This window comes from Cherax quadricarinatus, chromosome 61 (genome assembly GCF_038502225.1).
Source record: "Cherax quadricarinatus isolate ZL_2023a chromosome 61, ASM3850222v1, whole genome shotgun sequence".
Taxonomy (NCBI): domain Eukaryota; kingdom Metazoa; phylum Arthropoda; class Malacostraca; order Decapoda; family Parastacidae; genus Cherax; species Cherax quadricarinatus.
This window is the reverse complement of record NC_091352.1, coordinates 11,016,067-11,033,632: the sequence shown is the minus strand read 5'-3', so window position 1 is coordinate 11,033,632 and position 17,566 is coordinate 11,016,067. Positions and strand designations below refer to the sequence as shown.

The 17,566-nt window shown below is 42.1% G+C and overlaps 1 protein-coding gene across 1 annotated transcript in view; it reads right to left on the bottom strand.

Annotated features, from left to right (window-relative positions):
• LOC128699365 (transmembrane and immunoglobulin domain-containing protein 1-like) overlaps positions 1-17,566 on the bottom strand; it is a 152,323-nt gene that overhangs the window by 29,284 nt on the left and 105,473 nt on the right. Inside the window, exon 4 of the mRNA XM_053792037.2 lies at positions 16,948-17,056. Coding sequence (XP_053648012.1) covers positions 16,948-17,056 — 109 coding nt within the window. The remainder of the gene's footprint in view (positions 1-16,947; positions 17,057-17,566) is intronic.

The window sequence follows — 17,566 nt, the reverse complement described above, 5'->3', positions numbered from 1 at the left end:
TATATATATATATATATATATATAATACTCAAAATAAAATCAAAGAAATCTGTATTTTCAAGAAAAACAATATCCACATAAGAGTGAAAAAATCTCGCATTCTAAGTCTTAGCTAATTAAACTTCATTAATTCCTTGGTAGCACAGAGGCAAACTTCCTCTTATTTAGAATTCATTACTCGACCAACTTCACCATTCCAACTCCCCGTTAATTACCTCTCATTAGCTCCACAGTTTCACACACAAACTTCTTGTTAATGGCGCCCCATTAACTCCGACGAACTAAATCGTTGCAGATAATGTGTCTGTGGTGTGTACGGTAATATTTGTGCTTTAAATTTTTAAAAGTTGTGATTTTGACGGATTACTGCCAACACACACACACACACACACACACACACACACACACACACACACACACAAACCTGGACACCTGATCCAGCAACTGGCTTCTCGTATTTAACCCCGCGAAATGCAAAGTCATGAAAATTGGGGAAGGGCAGAGAAGAAGTCACACAGAGTATAGGCTAGGTGGCCAAAGACTGCACACTTCGCTCAAGGAGAAAGATCTTGGGGTGAGTATAACACCGAGCACGTCTCCGGAAGCACACATCAACCAGATAACTGCTGCAGCATATGGTCGCCTGGCAAACCTGAGAACAGCGTTCCGATGCCTTAGTAAGGAATCGTTCAAGACACTGTACACCGTGTAGCCTACGTCAGGCCCATATTGGAGTATACTGCACCAGTTTGGAACTCACACATGTTCAAGCACGTGAAGAAATTAGAGAAAGTGCAAAGGTTTTCAACAAAGAAAGGTTAAGGGAAATCGGCCTGACGACACTGGAGGACAGGAGGGTTAGGGGAGACATGGTAACGACATACAAAATACTGTATGGAATAGACAAGGTGGACAGAGACAGGATGTTCCAGAGAGGGGACACAGAAACAAGGGGTCACAATTGGAAGTTGAAGACTTAGACGAGTCAAACGGATGTTAGGAAGTATTTCTTCAGTCACAGTAGTCAGGAAGTGGAATAGTCTAGCAAGTGCTGCAGTGGAGGCAAAAGCAATACACAGCTTTAAGACGAGGAATGATAAAGCTCATGGAGCAGGGACAGCAGGGAGAGACAGGACCTAGTAGCGATCAGTGAAGAGGCGGAGCCAGGAGCGGAGTCTCGACCCCTGTAACCACAATTAGGTTAGTACAATTAGGCGAGTACACACACTTTTTTTTTTTTTTTGCTAATTTTGGAGACACGTTGTGAAGGATGTCATAGTGGTGTCTCAGTGACTGAAGGCGTTTCCTTAATTATAACGAGGACAGCCAAGGAAGTTAAAAGTTCAAGGTCGTAAATAAAACAGCGGCTGAGCTGTGCTTCACAAAAAATAGCAACTGAGCTGGTGTGCTACACAAAAATAGCACCTGAGCTGGTGTGCTTCACAAAAATAGCAACTGAGCTGGTGTGCTTCACAAAAATAGCAACTGAGCTGGTGTGCTTCACAAAAATAGCACCTGAGCTGGTGTGCTTCACAAAAATAGCAACTGAGCTGGTGTGCTACACAAAAATAGCACCTGAGCTGGTGTGCTTCACAAAAATAGCAACTGAGCTGGTGTGCTTCACAAAAAATAGCACCTGAGCTGGTGTGCTTCACAAAAATAGCAACTGAGCTGGTGTGCTTCACAAAAAATAGCACCTGAGCTGGTGTGCTTCACAAAAATAGCAACTGAGCTGGTGTGCTTCACAAAAATAGCAACTGAGCTGGTGTGCTTCACAAAAATAGCAACTGAGCTGGTGTGCTTCACAAAAATAGCAACTGAGCTGGTGCACTACACAAAAATAGCAACTGAGCTGGTGTGCTTCACAAAAATAGCAACTGAGCTGGTGTGCTTCACAAAAATAGCAACTGAGCTGGTGTGCTTCACAAAAATAGCAACTGAGCTGGTGTGCTTCACAAAAATAGCAACTGAGCTGGTGCACTACACAAAAATAGCAACTGAGCTGGTGTGCTACACAAAAATAGCAACTGAGCTGGTGTGCTTCACAAAAATAGCAACTGAGCTGGTGTGCTACACAAAAATAGCAACTGAGCTGGCGTGCTACACAAAAATAGCAACTGAGCTGGTGTGCTACACAAAAATAGCAACTGAGCTGGTGTGCTACACAAAAATAGCAACTGAGCTGGTGTGCTTCACAAAAATAGCAACTGAGCTGGTGTGCTTCACAAAAATAGCAACTGAGCTGGTGTGCTTCACAAAAAATAGCAACTGAGCTGGTGTGCTTCACAAAAAATAGCACCTGAGCTGGTGTGCTTCACAAAAAATAGCACCTGAGCTGGTGTGCTACACAAAAATAGCAACTGAGCTGGTGTGCTACACAAAAATAGCAACTGAGCTGGTGTGCTACACAAAAATAGCAACTGAGCTGGTGTGCTACACAAAAATAGCAACTGAGCTGGTGTGCTTCACAAAAATAGCAACTGAGCTGGTGTGCTTCACAAAAATAGCAACTGAGCTGGTGTGCTACACAAAAATAGCAACTGAGCTGGTGTGCTTCACAAAAATAGCAACTGAGCTGGTGTGCTACACAAAAATAGCAACTGAGCTGGTGTGCTACACAAAAAATAGCAACTGAGCTGGTGTGCTGCACAAAAATAGCAACTGAGCTGGTGTGCTACACAAAAATAGCAACTGAGCTGGTGTGCTTCACAAAAATAGCAACTGAGCTGGTGTGCTTCACAAAAAATAGCAACTGAGCTGATGTGCTTCACAAAAATAGCAACTGAGCTGGTGTGCTTCACAAAAATAGCAACTGAGCTGGTGTGCTACACAAAAAATAGCAACTGAGCTGGTGTGCTGCACAAAAATAGCAACTGAGCTGGTGTGCTTCACAAAAATAGCAACTGCGCTGGTGTGCTTCACAAAAAATAGCAACTGAGCTGGTGTGCTTCACAAAAATAGCAACTGAGCTGGTGTGCTACACAAAAATAGCAACTGAGCTGGTGTGCTTCACAAAAAATAGCAACTGAGCTGGTGTGCTTCACAAAAAATAGCAACTGAGCTGGTGTGCTACACAAAAATAGCAACTGAGCTCGTGTGCTACACAAAAATAGCAACTGAGATGGTGTGCTACACAAAAAATAGCAACTGAGCTGGTGTGCTACACAAAAATAGCAACTGAGCTGGTGTGCTTCACAAAAAATAGCAACTGAGCTGGTGTGCTTCACAAAAATAGCAACTGAGCTGGTGTGCTACACAAAAATAGCAACTGAGCTGGTGTGCTACACAAAAATAGCAACTGAGCTGGTGTGCTACACAAAAATAGCAACTGAGCTGGTGTGTTTCACAAAAATAGCAACTGAGCTGGTGTGCTACACAAAAATAGCAACTGAGCTGGTGTGCTACACAAAAATAGCAACTGAGCTGGTGTGCTTCACAAAAAAGCCGAATGGAAACTTGTCATAAAAGTTTGTGTTTCCGTCAACAAAAAAGAAGTACGGACTCGTGTGATTTGGCGATAAATAAATTATCAAAACTCGATAATTGTAGTACGATGCGAGAAATACATTATGCTGGTCAACAACACAAGCAAGTCGCGTATATATATATATATATATATATATATATATATATATATATATATATATATATATATATATATATATATATATATATGTATATATGTATATATAAATTATACATGGTAAGCAGCTTCTGATGAGGGATCCGTCGATGTTAGTGCAGGATTTTTGATCGAAGAAGATATATGCATCCTTCCGATCCTTGACTCAAATCTTCCTCTCATTCATCAGGTACTGTGCAGCCTCTTCGGATTCAGCGCTTCATTGCCATAATAATTCTTTTACAAATTAAGGTGGTGTATTAGGAAAGTTTGTGGGAAAATCCTTGCAATAAGCGGATTACACCATGAAGGTGGTCGATGCTCCACCTAAACTGCTAAAAATAATTAGAATATTAATACCTTATCTCAAGTTTGCAACATGGTGATAATGCCAGAAGTTGGTGTAAAACTGTTACAATGACTGTAATGGGGAAGAGACAACCCATTAAGTCTCTCGTTTATTACGACAGTGACAAGCTGCATGAGGAGAAAATCTGAAATGTCCTAAAAATGTGTGATAAGGCTTAAAGAAATTTATTATTATTATTATTATAATCAAAAATTAAAGAAATTTAAATATTGCGAAATGTTATACTTTTGTGACAAAGTTTCGCTCAGAGCGCTATCAAGCTCTGGGTCTTATCAGATATACCATTTCATACATCTAGTGTTCATAAAATGCATTATATATATATATATATATATATATATATATATATATATATATATATATATATATATATATATATATATATATATATATAATTATATGTGTGTGTGTGTACATGTGTGTGTGTATATGTGTGTGTGTGTACATGTGTATGTGTATGTGTGTATGTGTGTGTGTGTATATGTGTGTGTGTGTATATGTGTGTGTGTGTATATGTGTGTGTGTGTATATGTGTGTGTGTGTATATGTGTGTGTGTGTATATGTGTGTGTGTGTATATGTGTGTGTGTGTGTGTGTGTGTGTGTGTGTGTGTGTGTGTGTGTGTATATATGTGTGTGTGTGAAACAACCACTGCGAAAGAATAGAGAAATTCCAAGCGCTTTCGTGACTACTCACATTATCAAGGAACAACACTGTTCCTTGATAAAGTGAGTAGTCACGAAAGCGCTTGGAATTTCTCTATTCTTTCGCAGTGGTTGTTTTGCATATTCTGAAATCACCTGTTTACTGTGATCTTATTGTATATATATATATATATATATATATATATATATATATATATATATATATATATATATATATATATATAGTAAGATATACATTAACGAGATTTGGCTTATTGCAAGATGCACCAGAAAGAGATATTAGAAGTATGAACAAATCACTACAGTCTAAATAATTTGGTTCTTTTTTATGGCAAGTGGTTTTCATGATTTGTTGTGCTGTTGGAGTGTAAGCAAGATATCATTTATGAAGGGATTCACCGAACTGGAGTCCTGGAGGTTGGAAGTACAGTGCCTGCACTCTGAAGGAGAGTCGGTATACCCCTGACAAGACGGTGATGGAGTGAGTGATGATGAAAGTTACTTCTTTTTCGAGTCACCTTACCTCGGTGGAAGACCGAGGTAAGGTGACCACCAACGGTGCGTTAAAAAAAATCTTACATTGTCTTTACAAATGGAACACGTTTAGGAACATATTTAAGTTTTAGTAACAGCTTTTTACAATATGACTTACTGAATTTCCAAGATTTCATGGTTGTGAAGCATGTACTTCAGTGAGCATTTCGTGAACTACGAGAACACTGCCCAAACATCCCAGCCCGAGATTCTTCCCGTCCACCTGTCTGAACACACTCAGACTCTGCTCTCCCAAACACCCATCCACCCACTTATTAAGCTTATTAGGAATGAGGCCCGTGTTTTAGGTAGCAGCTCCCACACTACCCATGATTCTGGCAAAAGCACTTTGTCCAAGAAATTAAGAGCACCCTTTCCTCGGATCGAGCTGTATTACCCCCATCTCCCCATTCCACAAGCGTTGTATGGCTCTCATGGGTATAATGTTGAATACAATTGTATAATTATCAAGGTAACAACTCATACATGATGTATTATACTCGATATATAATTGCGTAATGATTAACAGAAGTTTATCTGTTATTTATACCTTTCTGTTCCCGCTGTTGCAGCAACAATGCTTAATTATACAGCGATGTATACTGTATCATGTAAACTGTATAATGTCAAAGGGCTCAATGCACAACTCCATTATTTACAATGTACATTGTGCTTCATGTAGTCTTATAAACCAAAAGCAAGTTACTTAGTGATTAACAGAGGTAAAGAGTTTTTAAGCATGGATTAATAACACAAGATTAAAGAGGCTACGCACCAGCCTCAATATGCCTTGTAAGAAAATTCTAATTTACATTATTTTCCGAGAAAAGATGTGTACAGACAATGTGTGAGAGTGTGTAGTGTGGTGTGTTTTGTGTGTGTGTGTGTGTGTGTGTGTGTGTGTGTGTGTGTGTGTGTGTGTGTGTGTGTGTGTGTGTGTGTGTGTGTGTGTGTGTGTGTATGTATGTGTGTATGTATGTGTGTATGTATGTGTGTATGTGTGTATGTATGTGTGTGTGTATGTGTGTGTGTGTGAATTATTTTAACGTTAAAAAAGGTTAAAGCTTATATTTTCCAGCATTCTGGCTGCCGTGATCGCGTGACCTGGCTTACTATCACTTAAGAGAAGCTGACTCCAGAGCCCTTCAGACTCCGGCTTAGTGGCTAGTTAGAGACCCTGCCAGAGTACTCTCTGGCAGGATTTCGCCCAATGGACACTGATTTGCTCTTACGGTCTTTGGACTAATTGGCCACTAGTGAGATTGTTGTAGGGATCAGACACCGAGGTGTGGTTGTCATTCAGGGTTGTGTAGTGTTGAGTTCATTCGGTGAACACTAAGAGATTACATGGCTGTCACTCACATGAACTGTTAGTGACGCTGAGATAAATTGTACTGATGATTCAGAGTTTTTGTTTGATGGTCACACAAACATCAACAACTATCCGACCCACTAGCTATCACTCGGCCCACCAGTTATCACTCGACCCACCAGCAATCAATCGACCCACCAGCTATCACTCGACCCACCAGTTATCACTCGACCCACCAGCAATCACTCGACCCAGCAGCCATCACTCGACCCACCAGCAATCACTCGACCCACCAGCAATCACCCAAGACACCAGCCATCTTCAATATGCCAGCCATATTTGAAGTTCCGATCTTCATGCTTCCTTTAAGATGCAATTAATGTTGCAGAGACTTCAGCATACTCGAGGATACTTGTCGATAGAATCCGTCCTGTATACTGGCCGAATTCTACCTGGGTCTTGATTTATATACAGGTCGTATATAACATTAAGTTCCAGACACAATACCATCAATGCAACAAATAACTTTCCAGCGTACTGGGAATGAAAGATGGACGACTTGATATACGACGAACTGAAACTACGAGTTTTTTTTTTCTCTAGTGTTTGGGTGACGTTAATTATATGATTTTTTTTTTCGGGGGAAGTGCGGAGGCTCGAGAGAATGGAGACCAGGTCATACGTACTGGTCTAACTCATGAATAAAAAAAATCATAGTGTAATCAACTGAATGATACACAACCCATAAATAGGAAATGGAAGCAAGCCGATTAGAGAATGATCTAGGATGGACCGATACTTCTCACAGATGCTGGTGGACTGATACTTCTCACAGATGCTGGTGGACTGATACTTCTCACAGATGCTGGTGGACTGATACTTCTCACAGATGCTGGTGGACTGATACTTCTCACAGATGCTGGTGGACTGATACTTCTCACAGATGCTGGTGGGCTGATACTTCTCACAGATGCTGGTGGGCTGATACTTCTCACAGATGCTGGTGGACTGATACTTCTCACAGATGCTGGTGGACTGATACTTCTCACAGATGCTGGTGAACTGATACTTCTCACAGATGCTGGTGGACTGATACTTCTCACAGATGCTGGTGGGCTGATACTTCTCACAGATGCTGGTGGGCTGATACTTCTCACAGATGCTGGTGGGCTGATACTTCTCACAGATGCTGGTGGACTGATACTTCTCACAGATGCTGGTGAACTGATACTTCTCACAGATGCTGGTGGACCGATACTTCTCACAGATGCTGGTGGACCGATACTTCTCACAGATGCTGGTGGACCGATACTTCTCACAGATGCTGGTGGGCTGATACTTCTCACAGATGCTGGTGGGCTGATACTTCTCACAGATGCTGGTGGACTGATACTTATCACAGATGCTGGTGGACTGATACTTCTCACAGATGCTGGTGGACTGATACTTCTCACAGATGCTGGTGGACTGATACTTCTCACAGATGCTGGTGGACTGATACTTCTCACAGATGCTGGTGGACTGATACTTCTCACAGATGCTGGTGGACTGATACTTCTCACAGATGCTGGTGGACTGATACTTCTCACAGATGCTGGTGGGCTGATACTTCTCACAGATGCTGGTGGGCTGATACTTCTCACAGATGCTGGTGGACTGATACTTCTCACAGATGCTGGTGGACTGATACTTCTCACAGATGCTGGTGAACTGATACTTCTCACAGATGCTGGTGGACTGATACTTCTCACAGATGCTGGTGGGCTGATACTTCTCACAGATGCTGGTGGGCTGATACTTCTCACAGATGCTGGTGGGCTGATACTTCTCACAGATGCTGGTGGACTGATACTTCTCACAGATGCTGGTGAACTGATACTTCTCACAGATGCTGGTGGACCGATACTTCTCACAGATGCTGGTGGACCGATACTTCTCACAGATGCTGGTGGACCGATACTTCTCACAGATGCTGGTGGACTGATACTTCTCACAGATGCTGGTGGACTGATACTTCTCACAGATGCTGGTGGACTGATACTTCTCACAGATGCTGGTGGACTGATACTTCTCACAGATGCTGGTGGACTGATACTTCTCACAGATGCTGGTGGGCTGATACTTCTCACAGATGCTGGTGGACTGATACTTCTCACAGATGCTGGTGGACTGATACTTATCACAGATGCTGGTGGACTGATACTTCTCACAGATGCTGGTGGGCTGATACTTCTCACAGATGCTGGTGGACTGATACTTCTCACAGATGCTGGTGAACTGATACTTCACAGATGCTGGTGGACCGATACTTCTCACAGATGCTGGTGGACTGATACTTCTCACAGATGCTGGTGGACTGATACTTCTCACAGATGCTGGTGGACTGATACTTCTCACAGATGCTGGACTGATACTTCTCACAGATGCTGGTGGACTGATACTTCTCACAGATGCTGGTGGACTGATACTTCTCACAGATGCTGGTGGACTGATACTTCTCACAGATGCTGGTGGACTGATACTTCTCACAGATGATTTTGGACTGATACTTCTCACAGATGCTGGTGGACTGATACTTCTCACAGATGCTGGTGGACTGATACTTCTCACAGATGCTGGTGGACTGATACTTCTCACAGATGCTGGTGGACTGATACTTCTCACAGATGCTGGTGGACTGATACTTCTCACAGATGCTGGTGGACTGATACTTCTCACAGATGCTGGTGGACTGATACTTCTCACAGATGCTGGTGGACTGATACTTCTCACAGATGCTGGTGGACTGATACTTCTCACAGATGCTGGTGGACTGATACTTCTCACAGATGCTGGTGGACTGATACTTCTCACAGATGCTGGTGAACTGATACTTCTCACAGATGCTGGTGGACCCCAGAGTAACCATCACCTCTCATGTGACTCGCATGGAAATAAAAAGCACAGAAGTATTTTTTCTGTATACTTAAACCTCCAAGTGAGGTCCTCTTCATTAGACTTTTTTCCCGATATCTGGGCAAGGTGGAAGTCGTATATCACATACCCGATAACACGAGTGGGAAATGTTAAGTCCGCAGCTCTGTCATTTGCAAGCTCATGATGAATTACAGCTAGACATACCAGGGGTCCAGGTATTGAATTGCATTCTAGTACTTACAGCCGGGGCCGTTTACTTATCCGTAATAAAAATTGCTGTACATTCTTTCGCGATTGTTAGTGTGTTAGATATGGCTTTTTATCGCTCTTCTCCAGCTATACGTCTCGAGCACGCAAGCTGACCATCACTTACGTCTAAAATTACGACAGACAGACATGTTCCTTATCAATTTTTTCCTCTCTCTACTCTCCCCCTCTTCTCTGTCTACTCTCTCTCTCTCTCGAAAATATACATTGTTTTGTGTTAGTAAGATCTGATTCAAATTGCTTCCATAAAAATTTTGCTTTACTTTCAGATTACTATGATTATCTCCCAGATTGATAATATACAAAGTTTTTACAAAAATATCTAATCAGAGAAAATATTTTGAAAAATTCAAGCAAAAAATTTAATCCCAATATCTCTCAACATGTCGATGGGCTCTTGATCCGAGGAATTTGGAGTTAACCTCCAGTTAGATGAAATCTGATTTATCAATTCTCCAGGCACCTTATTACTCCTAAAGTTGAAAGTCCCGTTTAACTACTATAAAAATAATTTAAATGCTCTCTGGACATGTTTACGGCCGTAAAAGGATGGATGCAGAGGCAGATTGCTGGACCTGTGTACAGCAGACAAACAGCAACAGTGTTGTGGATCATAGTTTGTGGCAGTGATGCCGTGAGCGTATTACCGTAGTTTTTTTTTTTTCTCACGGTGGATATGGAAGGAGACACGTACTTTCCATACTCACTGCAGACACGGCAAGAAGCACGTACTTACCAGTCACTGCAGGCACGGCAAGAAGCACGTACTTCCTACACTCACTGCAGACACGGCAAGAAGCACGTACTTCCTACACTCACTGCAGGCACGGCAAGAAGCACGTACTTACCAGTCACTGCAGGCACGGCAAGAAGCACGTACTTCCTACACTCACTGCAGGCACGGCAAGAAGCACGTACTTCCTACACTCACTGCAGACACGGCAAGAAGCACGTACTTCCTACACTCACTGCAGACACGGCAAGAAGCACGTACTTACCAGTCACTGCAGGCACGGCAAGAAGCACGTACTTACCAGTCTCTGCAGGCACGGCAAGAAGCACGTACTTACCAGTCACTGCAGGCACGGCAAGAAGCACGTACTTCCTACACTCACTGCAGGCACGGCAAGAAGCACGTACTTCCTACACTCACTGCAGGCACGGCAAGAAGCACGTACTTACCAGTCACTGCAGGCACGGCAAGAAGCACGTACTTCCTACACTCACTGCAGGCACGGCAAGAAGCACGTACTTACCAGTCACTGCAGACACGGCAAGAAGCACGTACTTACCAGTCACTGCAGGCACGGCAAGAAGCACGTACTTCCTACACTCACTGCAGGCACGGCAAGCACGTACTTCCTACACTCACTGCAGGCACGGCAAGCACGTACTTCCTACACTCACTGCAGGCACGGCAAGAAGCACGTACTTACCAGTCACTGCAGGCACGGGAAGAGGCCAACCTCCCCCCCCCCTACACACACGCACCCTCACCTCAACCACACGGAACACGTCCGAAATTCCCATCAGAAAAACAATGTTCGTGACAGACTTGCGCGCTCTCTCTCGCTAATGTTGAGAGAGAGAGAGAGAGAGAGAGAGAGACAGAGAGAGAGAGAGAGAGAGAGAGAGAGAGAGAGAGAGAGAGAGAGAGAGAGAGAAACGGATAGAAACGAGAGGTGCGTAGGGGAAAAAAGTGGTAGAATTATTAAGTTTCATAATTATAGACTGAGGCACTGTGGGTGGGATCCTGGCACTAAGGGTGGGACCCAGGCACTGTGGCTGGGACACAGGCACTGTGGCTGGGACCCAGGCACTGTGGCTGGGACACAGGCACTGTGGCTGGGACACAGGCACTGTGGCTGGGACACAGGCACTGTGGCTGGGACACAGGCACTGTGGGTGTGACCCTGGCACGATTATAAATTATCATTATTTATACTGATGAAAAGTTAAATGCAGAGAAACGCATTGAAACCCTCGGATGATGAACGCTTATCGACCTTCCCCATGAAGGGACTATTCACCTCGTCACTAGAAAGTATAAAGCCTAAAATTGGGATCAGAGTTGACCTTCGGGGTATACACACCGAAATATTTATTGATATTTATATTGATATTTACTTTTAATACACATTTATAAATTACACAATACTGTACTACAAGCACTATGGACCTAAAATAGAAAATTAACCTTCAAGGTATATACACTGTGATATGCCAAGAAGTGTTTATACCCTGGCATTTAGAGTAATTTTCATTATAAATTACATGGTATTGTTTACGACAAGCACTGTGGTCATTTTATCGGACTTTCAGTTAATGTTTGGAGAGAGTAAGGATGATTTACTCTGCTCACTTTTCATTAAAGTTTTAATAACGACATGTCTGGTAGAGTATAAAAGGTCACAATATCGTGGCAGAAACACTTCATTAAAAACCCACACGGAGGAGAGGAACTTTATGACGACGTTTCAGTCCGTCGTGGATCATTGTCAAATCACAAATGGGGCGAGAAAAGTAGAGGACTTCTCTAATGGCTTTCTTGTGCACTGTATGTTGCTTCTTGTCAATTTTAGCGATGCGTTGGCGGGGATTGAACTCGCGGTGAGTTGTAAAACTCCAGAAGGACGCGTTTAGAGAATTTATTATTGTTTTATTTATAAAGATGTAGAATAGTTTAGTTACTCAGTTTTTTCAGCATGTATCGTTCTAATATTTAATTTAAAATATCAGCATCTTGCTACTGCCGTGACCAGTTCGCTGCCATAGTACAGATACCGCAAAACAAAAACTATTAGAAGTTAATTTTTCACCATCAGAAACTTTTATCCATAATTTCATCTGTATCATGAGCCAAAAGTTTCATTAAATTTAGACGAAAGGAGAAATATCCCCTCCAGGTATGCCGGAGATGCTTTTTTTTTTTTTTTTTTTTTTTTTTTTTTTTTTTTTTTTTTTTTTTTTTTTTTTTTGGCCAGGCAAGAACTGTGCCCCCAGATAAGAACTCCAAGTAACAAACCTTTCAAGCCTTGCACTTGATTGCAAGTGACCCTGAAGTGGTGTGATGAGGTGTTTGATGTCACGTGGTGTGGTCTGGTGACGGCGCTTCCAGCTCTCATTAGGAACTTACAGGGTTCAAACCTTACCTGGAGTCTACCTGGAGGGCATTCCGGGGATCAACGCCCCCGCGGCCCCGTCCACGACTAGGCCTCCCGGTGGATCAGGTCCTGATCAACGAGGCTGTTACTGCTGGCAGCACGCAATCCAACGTACGAACCACAGCCCGGCTGATGCGGCATCGTCTTTAGGTATCTGTCCAGCTCCCTCTTGAAGACAACCAGGGGTCTTCCCGTAATGCCCCTTATTGCTGGTGGGAGGCTGTTGAACAGTCTTGGGCCCCGGACACTCACTGCGTTTTCTCGTAGTGTACCAGTGACGCCCCTACTTTTCACTGGGGGTAAGTTGCATCGCCTGCCAAGTTTTTGCTTTCGTATGGAGTGATTGCTGTGTGCATATTAGGGACCAGTCCCTCCAGAATCTTCCAGGTGTAGATTATACATCTCTCTCGCCTGCGCTCTAGTGCAGTAAAGGTTCTCTGTACATTTTCTAGTTCTGCAATTTCACCTGCCTTGAATGGGGATGTTAATGTACAGCAGTATTCCAGCCTAGAGAGAATAAGTGATTTAAAAAGGATCATCACTGGCTTAGGATCTCTTTTGAATGTTCTCATTATCCATCCTATCAGTTTCCTCGCAGATGTGATAGTGGCATTGTTGTGGTCCTTGAAGGTGAGGTCTTCGGACATTACCACACCCAGGTCCTTCACATTACTTTTCCGCTCTATTGTGTGATTGGAGTTTGTAGTATACTCAGTCCTAGTTATTATTTCCTCCAGTTTTCCAAAACGAGTAGTTGGAATTTGTCTTCATTGAACATCATATTTATATATATGCGCAATAAGATCACAGTAAACAGGTGATTTCAGAATATGCAACACAACCACTGTGAAAAATAGTGAAATTCCAAGCGTTTTCGTGACTTCTCACATTATCAAAGAACTATATAGTTCCTTGATAATGTGAGAAGTTACGAAAGCGCTTGGAATTTCACTGTTCTTTCACAGTGGTTGTTTTGCATGCATAATATATATATGAAATGGTATAAAATACCGACAGGTTGTTAGGTAAGACACATATGCTCTTCTCCAGACTGAGGAACTGACCACCTCAAAACTTTAAGGGTGATGGGCTGATTACATCGTCTTCAAGTCTCTTCTGCTTCTATCAACTTTTCTGTACTCGACTGAAGAAGCCTACTGTGTAGGCGAAACGTTTCGAAATAAAGATACCTAACTGTTGCATATGTGTCTTACCTAACAACATTATATATATATATATATATATATATATATATATATATATATATATATATATATATATATATATATATATATATATATATATATTGTTCATAGGGTTGTCTCCCTCCCTCCCTCAGTTGCTTGCTTGCTTCCTTGCTCCCTCTCTTGCTTGCTTGCTCCCTCCCTCCTTTGTCCTCTCCCTCTCTCGCTCTTATTGGTAATAGTATGTATATTATATTCTGCTTTACAGTGTTCGCTATTGTGTTGTATAGCCATCAGTGACTCACGCACGCCAACCACGCACGCCAATCATGCAAACTTACATGCACATCCAGACAACCACAGGCACGCACGCACGCCCACATGTAAGCACGCCTGCACACCCCCAGGAGTGTATCAATAATATATACTCCATCAAATTTACTTGGCAGACTTTAATTTGAACTTGATTTAAAATGTGGCCGAGATTAATCTACTTTTAATGATAAGGTAATTAAGTGATTTCCAAGTAATTCAGATTTTGATCCGATTATCTTGTCATCGAGGGGAGAGAAAAAGAGAGAGAGAGAGAGAGAATGTTCAGTCTCTTATCTGCAGTTCGTAGCACAGGTCACTGGGCCTACTGCAGTGTTCCTTCATTCTTATACCTGCCTACAATGTCTTATACAGCCTTCCTACTTACAACCTCCCTACAACCCCACCTCCCTACAACCCCAGGGCAGACTTTATCGGGGGGAGGGGGATGGTCTGTTATCGACCACTTGATTGATTATTGACGCCTGACATTTAGTGGAGGGAAGGGTGCCACACACACACACACACACACACACACACACACACACACACACACACACACACACACACACCTCTGGCACTAATGTACGAGTCTATCTTGCCTTGTATAGTTATCGTTTATTCTGTTGTATCTTCGCCTCTTGTATTACTGGTGTAATGATATGACTTATCCCATTGGTGTTATCCTCTCCTACTCTCATGCCCTCTTACGTAATCTTATCACATGTTCTACTTTTGTGGTTCTCTTCTTGTGAGATATACTTTCAAGATATCCGCGCGTGGGCGAACACACACACACACACACACACACACACACACACACACACACACACACACACACACACACACGCGCATACACACGCGCAAACACACGCGCATACACACGCGCATACACACGCGCATACACACGCGCATACACACGCGCATACACACGCACACACACGCGCATACACACGCACACACACGCATGCGCACACACGCACACAGGGTTGAGACGTAGAATGACTTGGATGAGGCGTTGGCAGACACAAATTTGATACACAAAATCAAGAGTAGACATGATAAGGCACCATGACGCCAGATCACACAGGTCCAGGAAGCTGGAAGGATAGGGAGCCAGGAGTTAAGTGTCTAACTCTGCTAGAAAAAAACATTTGAGCAGACTACAGAAGTGGTTAAAGTAGCTACTACAGTTTAATCCTGATAGGTGCAAGGTAAAACAAATTAAAGAGGGTGAAGAATAGATAAGGTATATAAATGAGGAGGGAAGACGTTAGAGCAAATATTTATGCAAGAAAATACACTGGAGCAGCAGTGCATGCGAGGATAACACGTCTTAGAAGTGCCTTCAGAAACATCAGTAATGAATTCTTCAAGACATTAGACAAGTCGAATGTCAGACCTATTTTAAAACAGCACCAGAACAGAGTCCAAACCTAGAAAAGAACGTTCAGAAGCCAGAGAAAGATAAAGAGAGAGATTTGTAAGCAGGCCTGGTTCTTCAACAGCGAGGGCTGGATTATGAGAGGCTCGAAGAATTAACTCCGTTCACCTTGGAAAAGAGAAGGACCAAGGGGAGACATGAAAATGAAGTTAAAGGCAATCAGAAGTGCCAATCAAGGAGACGGGGTGAAACTGATTCAAATGCGAGACTCGGGTGCAAGGCGGCATAGGTAGAAGCTAAGAGCACAGATGAGTCAGAGATATATTAGGAAATATTTCTTTAGTCTCAGGATGGTAAGTGGAATAAAACAGACGCGGAGACAAAATAGGGCCCATATGACCAATTTTTTAAGTTAATAGGCAAACACATCCCAGTGAATATGTACGTACACATACACACACACAAATGCATACATACGAAGTACTGAAAGTAGCAACTGCTCTCTACCAAAAGGCCGCAACAGTTCAGAAATAAATGAACGGAAAATAAGTATTGATGTAAAGAAGATAATTTGAAGCTCTTAGTGCAGTAATGAGGCCGCGAGTGAGCCCGGGTAGTCGGGCAATTCCATTGCCATAATTGCATAGATTACGAAAGACCAAATGAAATCATAGTGCAAGAAAAGTAATTACAAAGTCTTAATGAAACGTTTAAAAAGGGAACAAATATTTTCAGAATATATTATAACAATTAAACGTACAAGGAAAAAAAGTACAACTGAACTTAATGTACAAAAGAGCTTAAAGAAAAAACAAAAATTGAAATATACGGAAATATTTTCAGGAGGTTCACAGTATAAAACTGTACAGTCGTACATTAAAATATATTTAACATTAAGCAAAATAAAAAAAAAATTTCACTGACAGTAAATGTAAGAAAGCCAAATTAAACACAAAGCTTGAAGGGACTATGTATATAAAGTTACATCAGGATAAGATAAAAAAAAAAAAAAGGTACAATAGCCCCTCGTTACTAAATTTTCATAAACACATAACATGCCTGCCAATAGAAACACTCAAATTAAAACGCTGATTTATAGCAAAATATTAAAACAAATTAGAATTTAAGGATAGTTATATCAACATGCGCCAGGGTTGTGAAATAAACTGAAAATCAATGAAGGTTGCAGAACAAACGAGTATGGTACGTGTACTCACGTGTAACTTTGAGTGTGAAGAAAAAGGTCACTGGAGGATGAGTGGTGAGCTGACACTCGTAGTGGCCCGCATCTGACAGCTGAATGTCCTTCACCCAGAGCTCCCAAGCCTGGAGGGTAGAGTGAAGGGTGAGAGAGAGAGAGACAGAGAGAGAGAGAGAGAGAGAGAGAGAGAGAGAGAGAGAGAGAGAGAGAGAGAGAGAGAGAGAGAGAGAGAGAGAGAGAGAAAGTAAGAAAATGATAGTGAAAGAATGAGAGTAAGCAAGAGAGAGAAACAAAATATATATATATAAACCGACTTACACACGAACACGTGAATTTATCACCCTTCCCCTATACGTCAAAAACTAGGAAAAAAATATAAACATTTAGCCCAAAACCTGTCAGGTTAGTACTTCAGTGGTCACAGTTTAACATCACATACCAATACACACAAAAAATTGTAGAACATTTAGCCAATATACGAGAGTTGCAAATTTAAAACTGCCATTGTTTGTATTCATCTGTAACCCCTTGCCATTACACAATTTAATTATTCTCATGATAATACATAAATTGTCAGCCTGTGGTAAACTCACATACATCCGTAGTATTTTGAAAGCAAGTCTGTAAATTTCAGT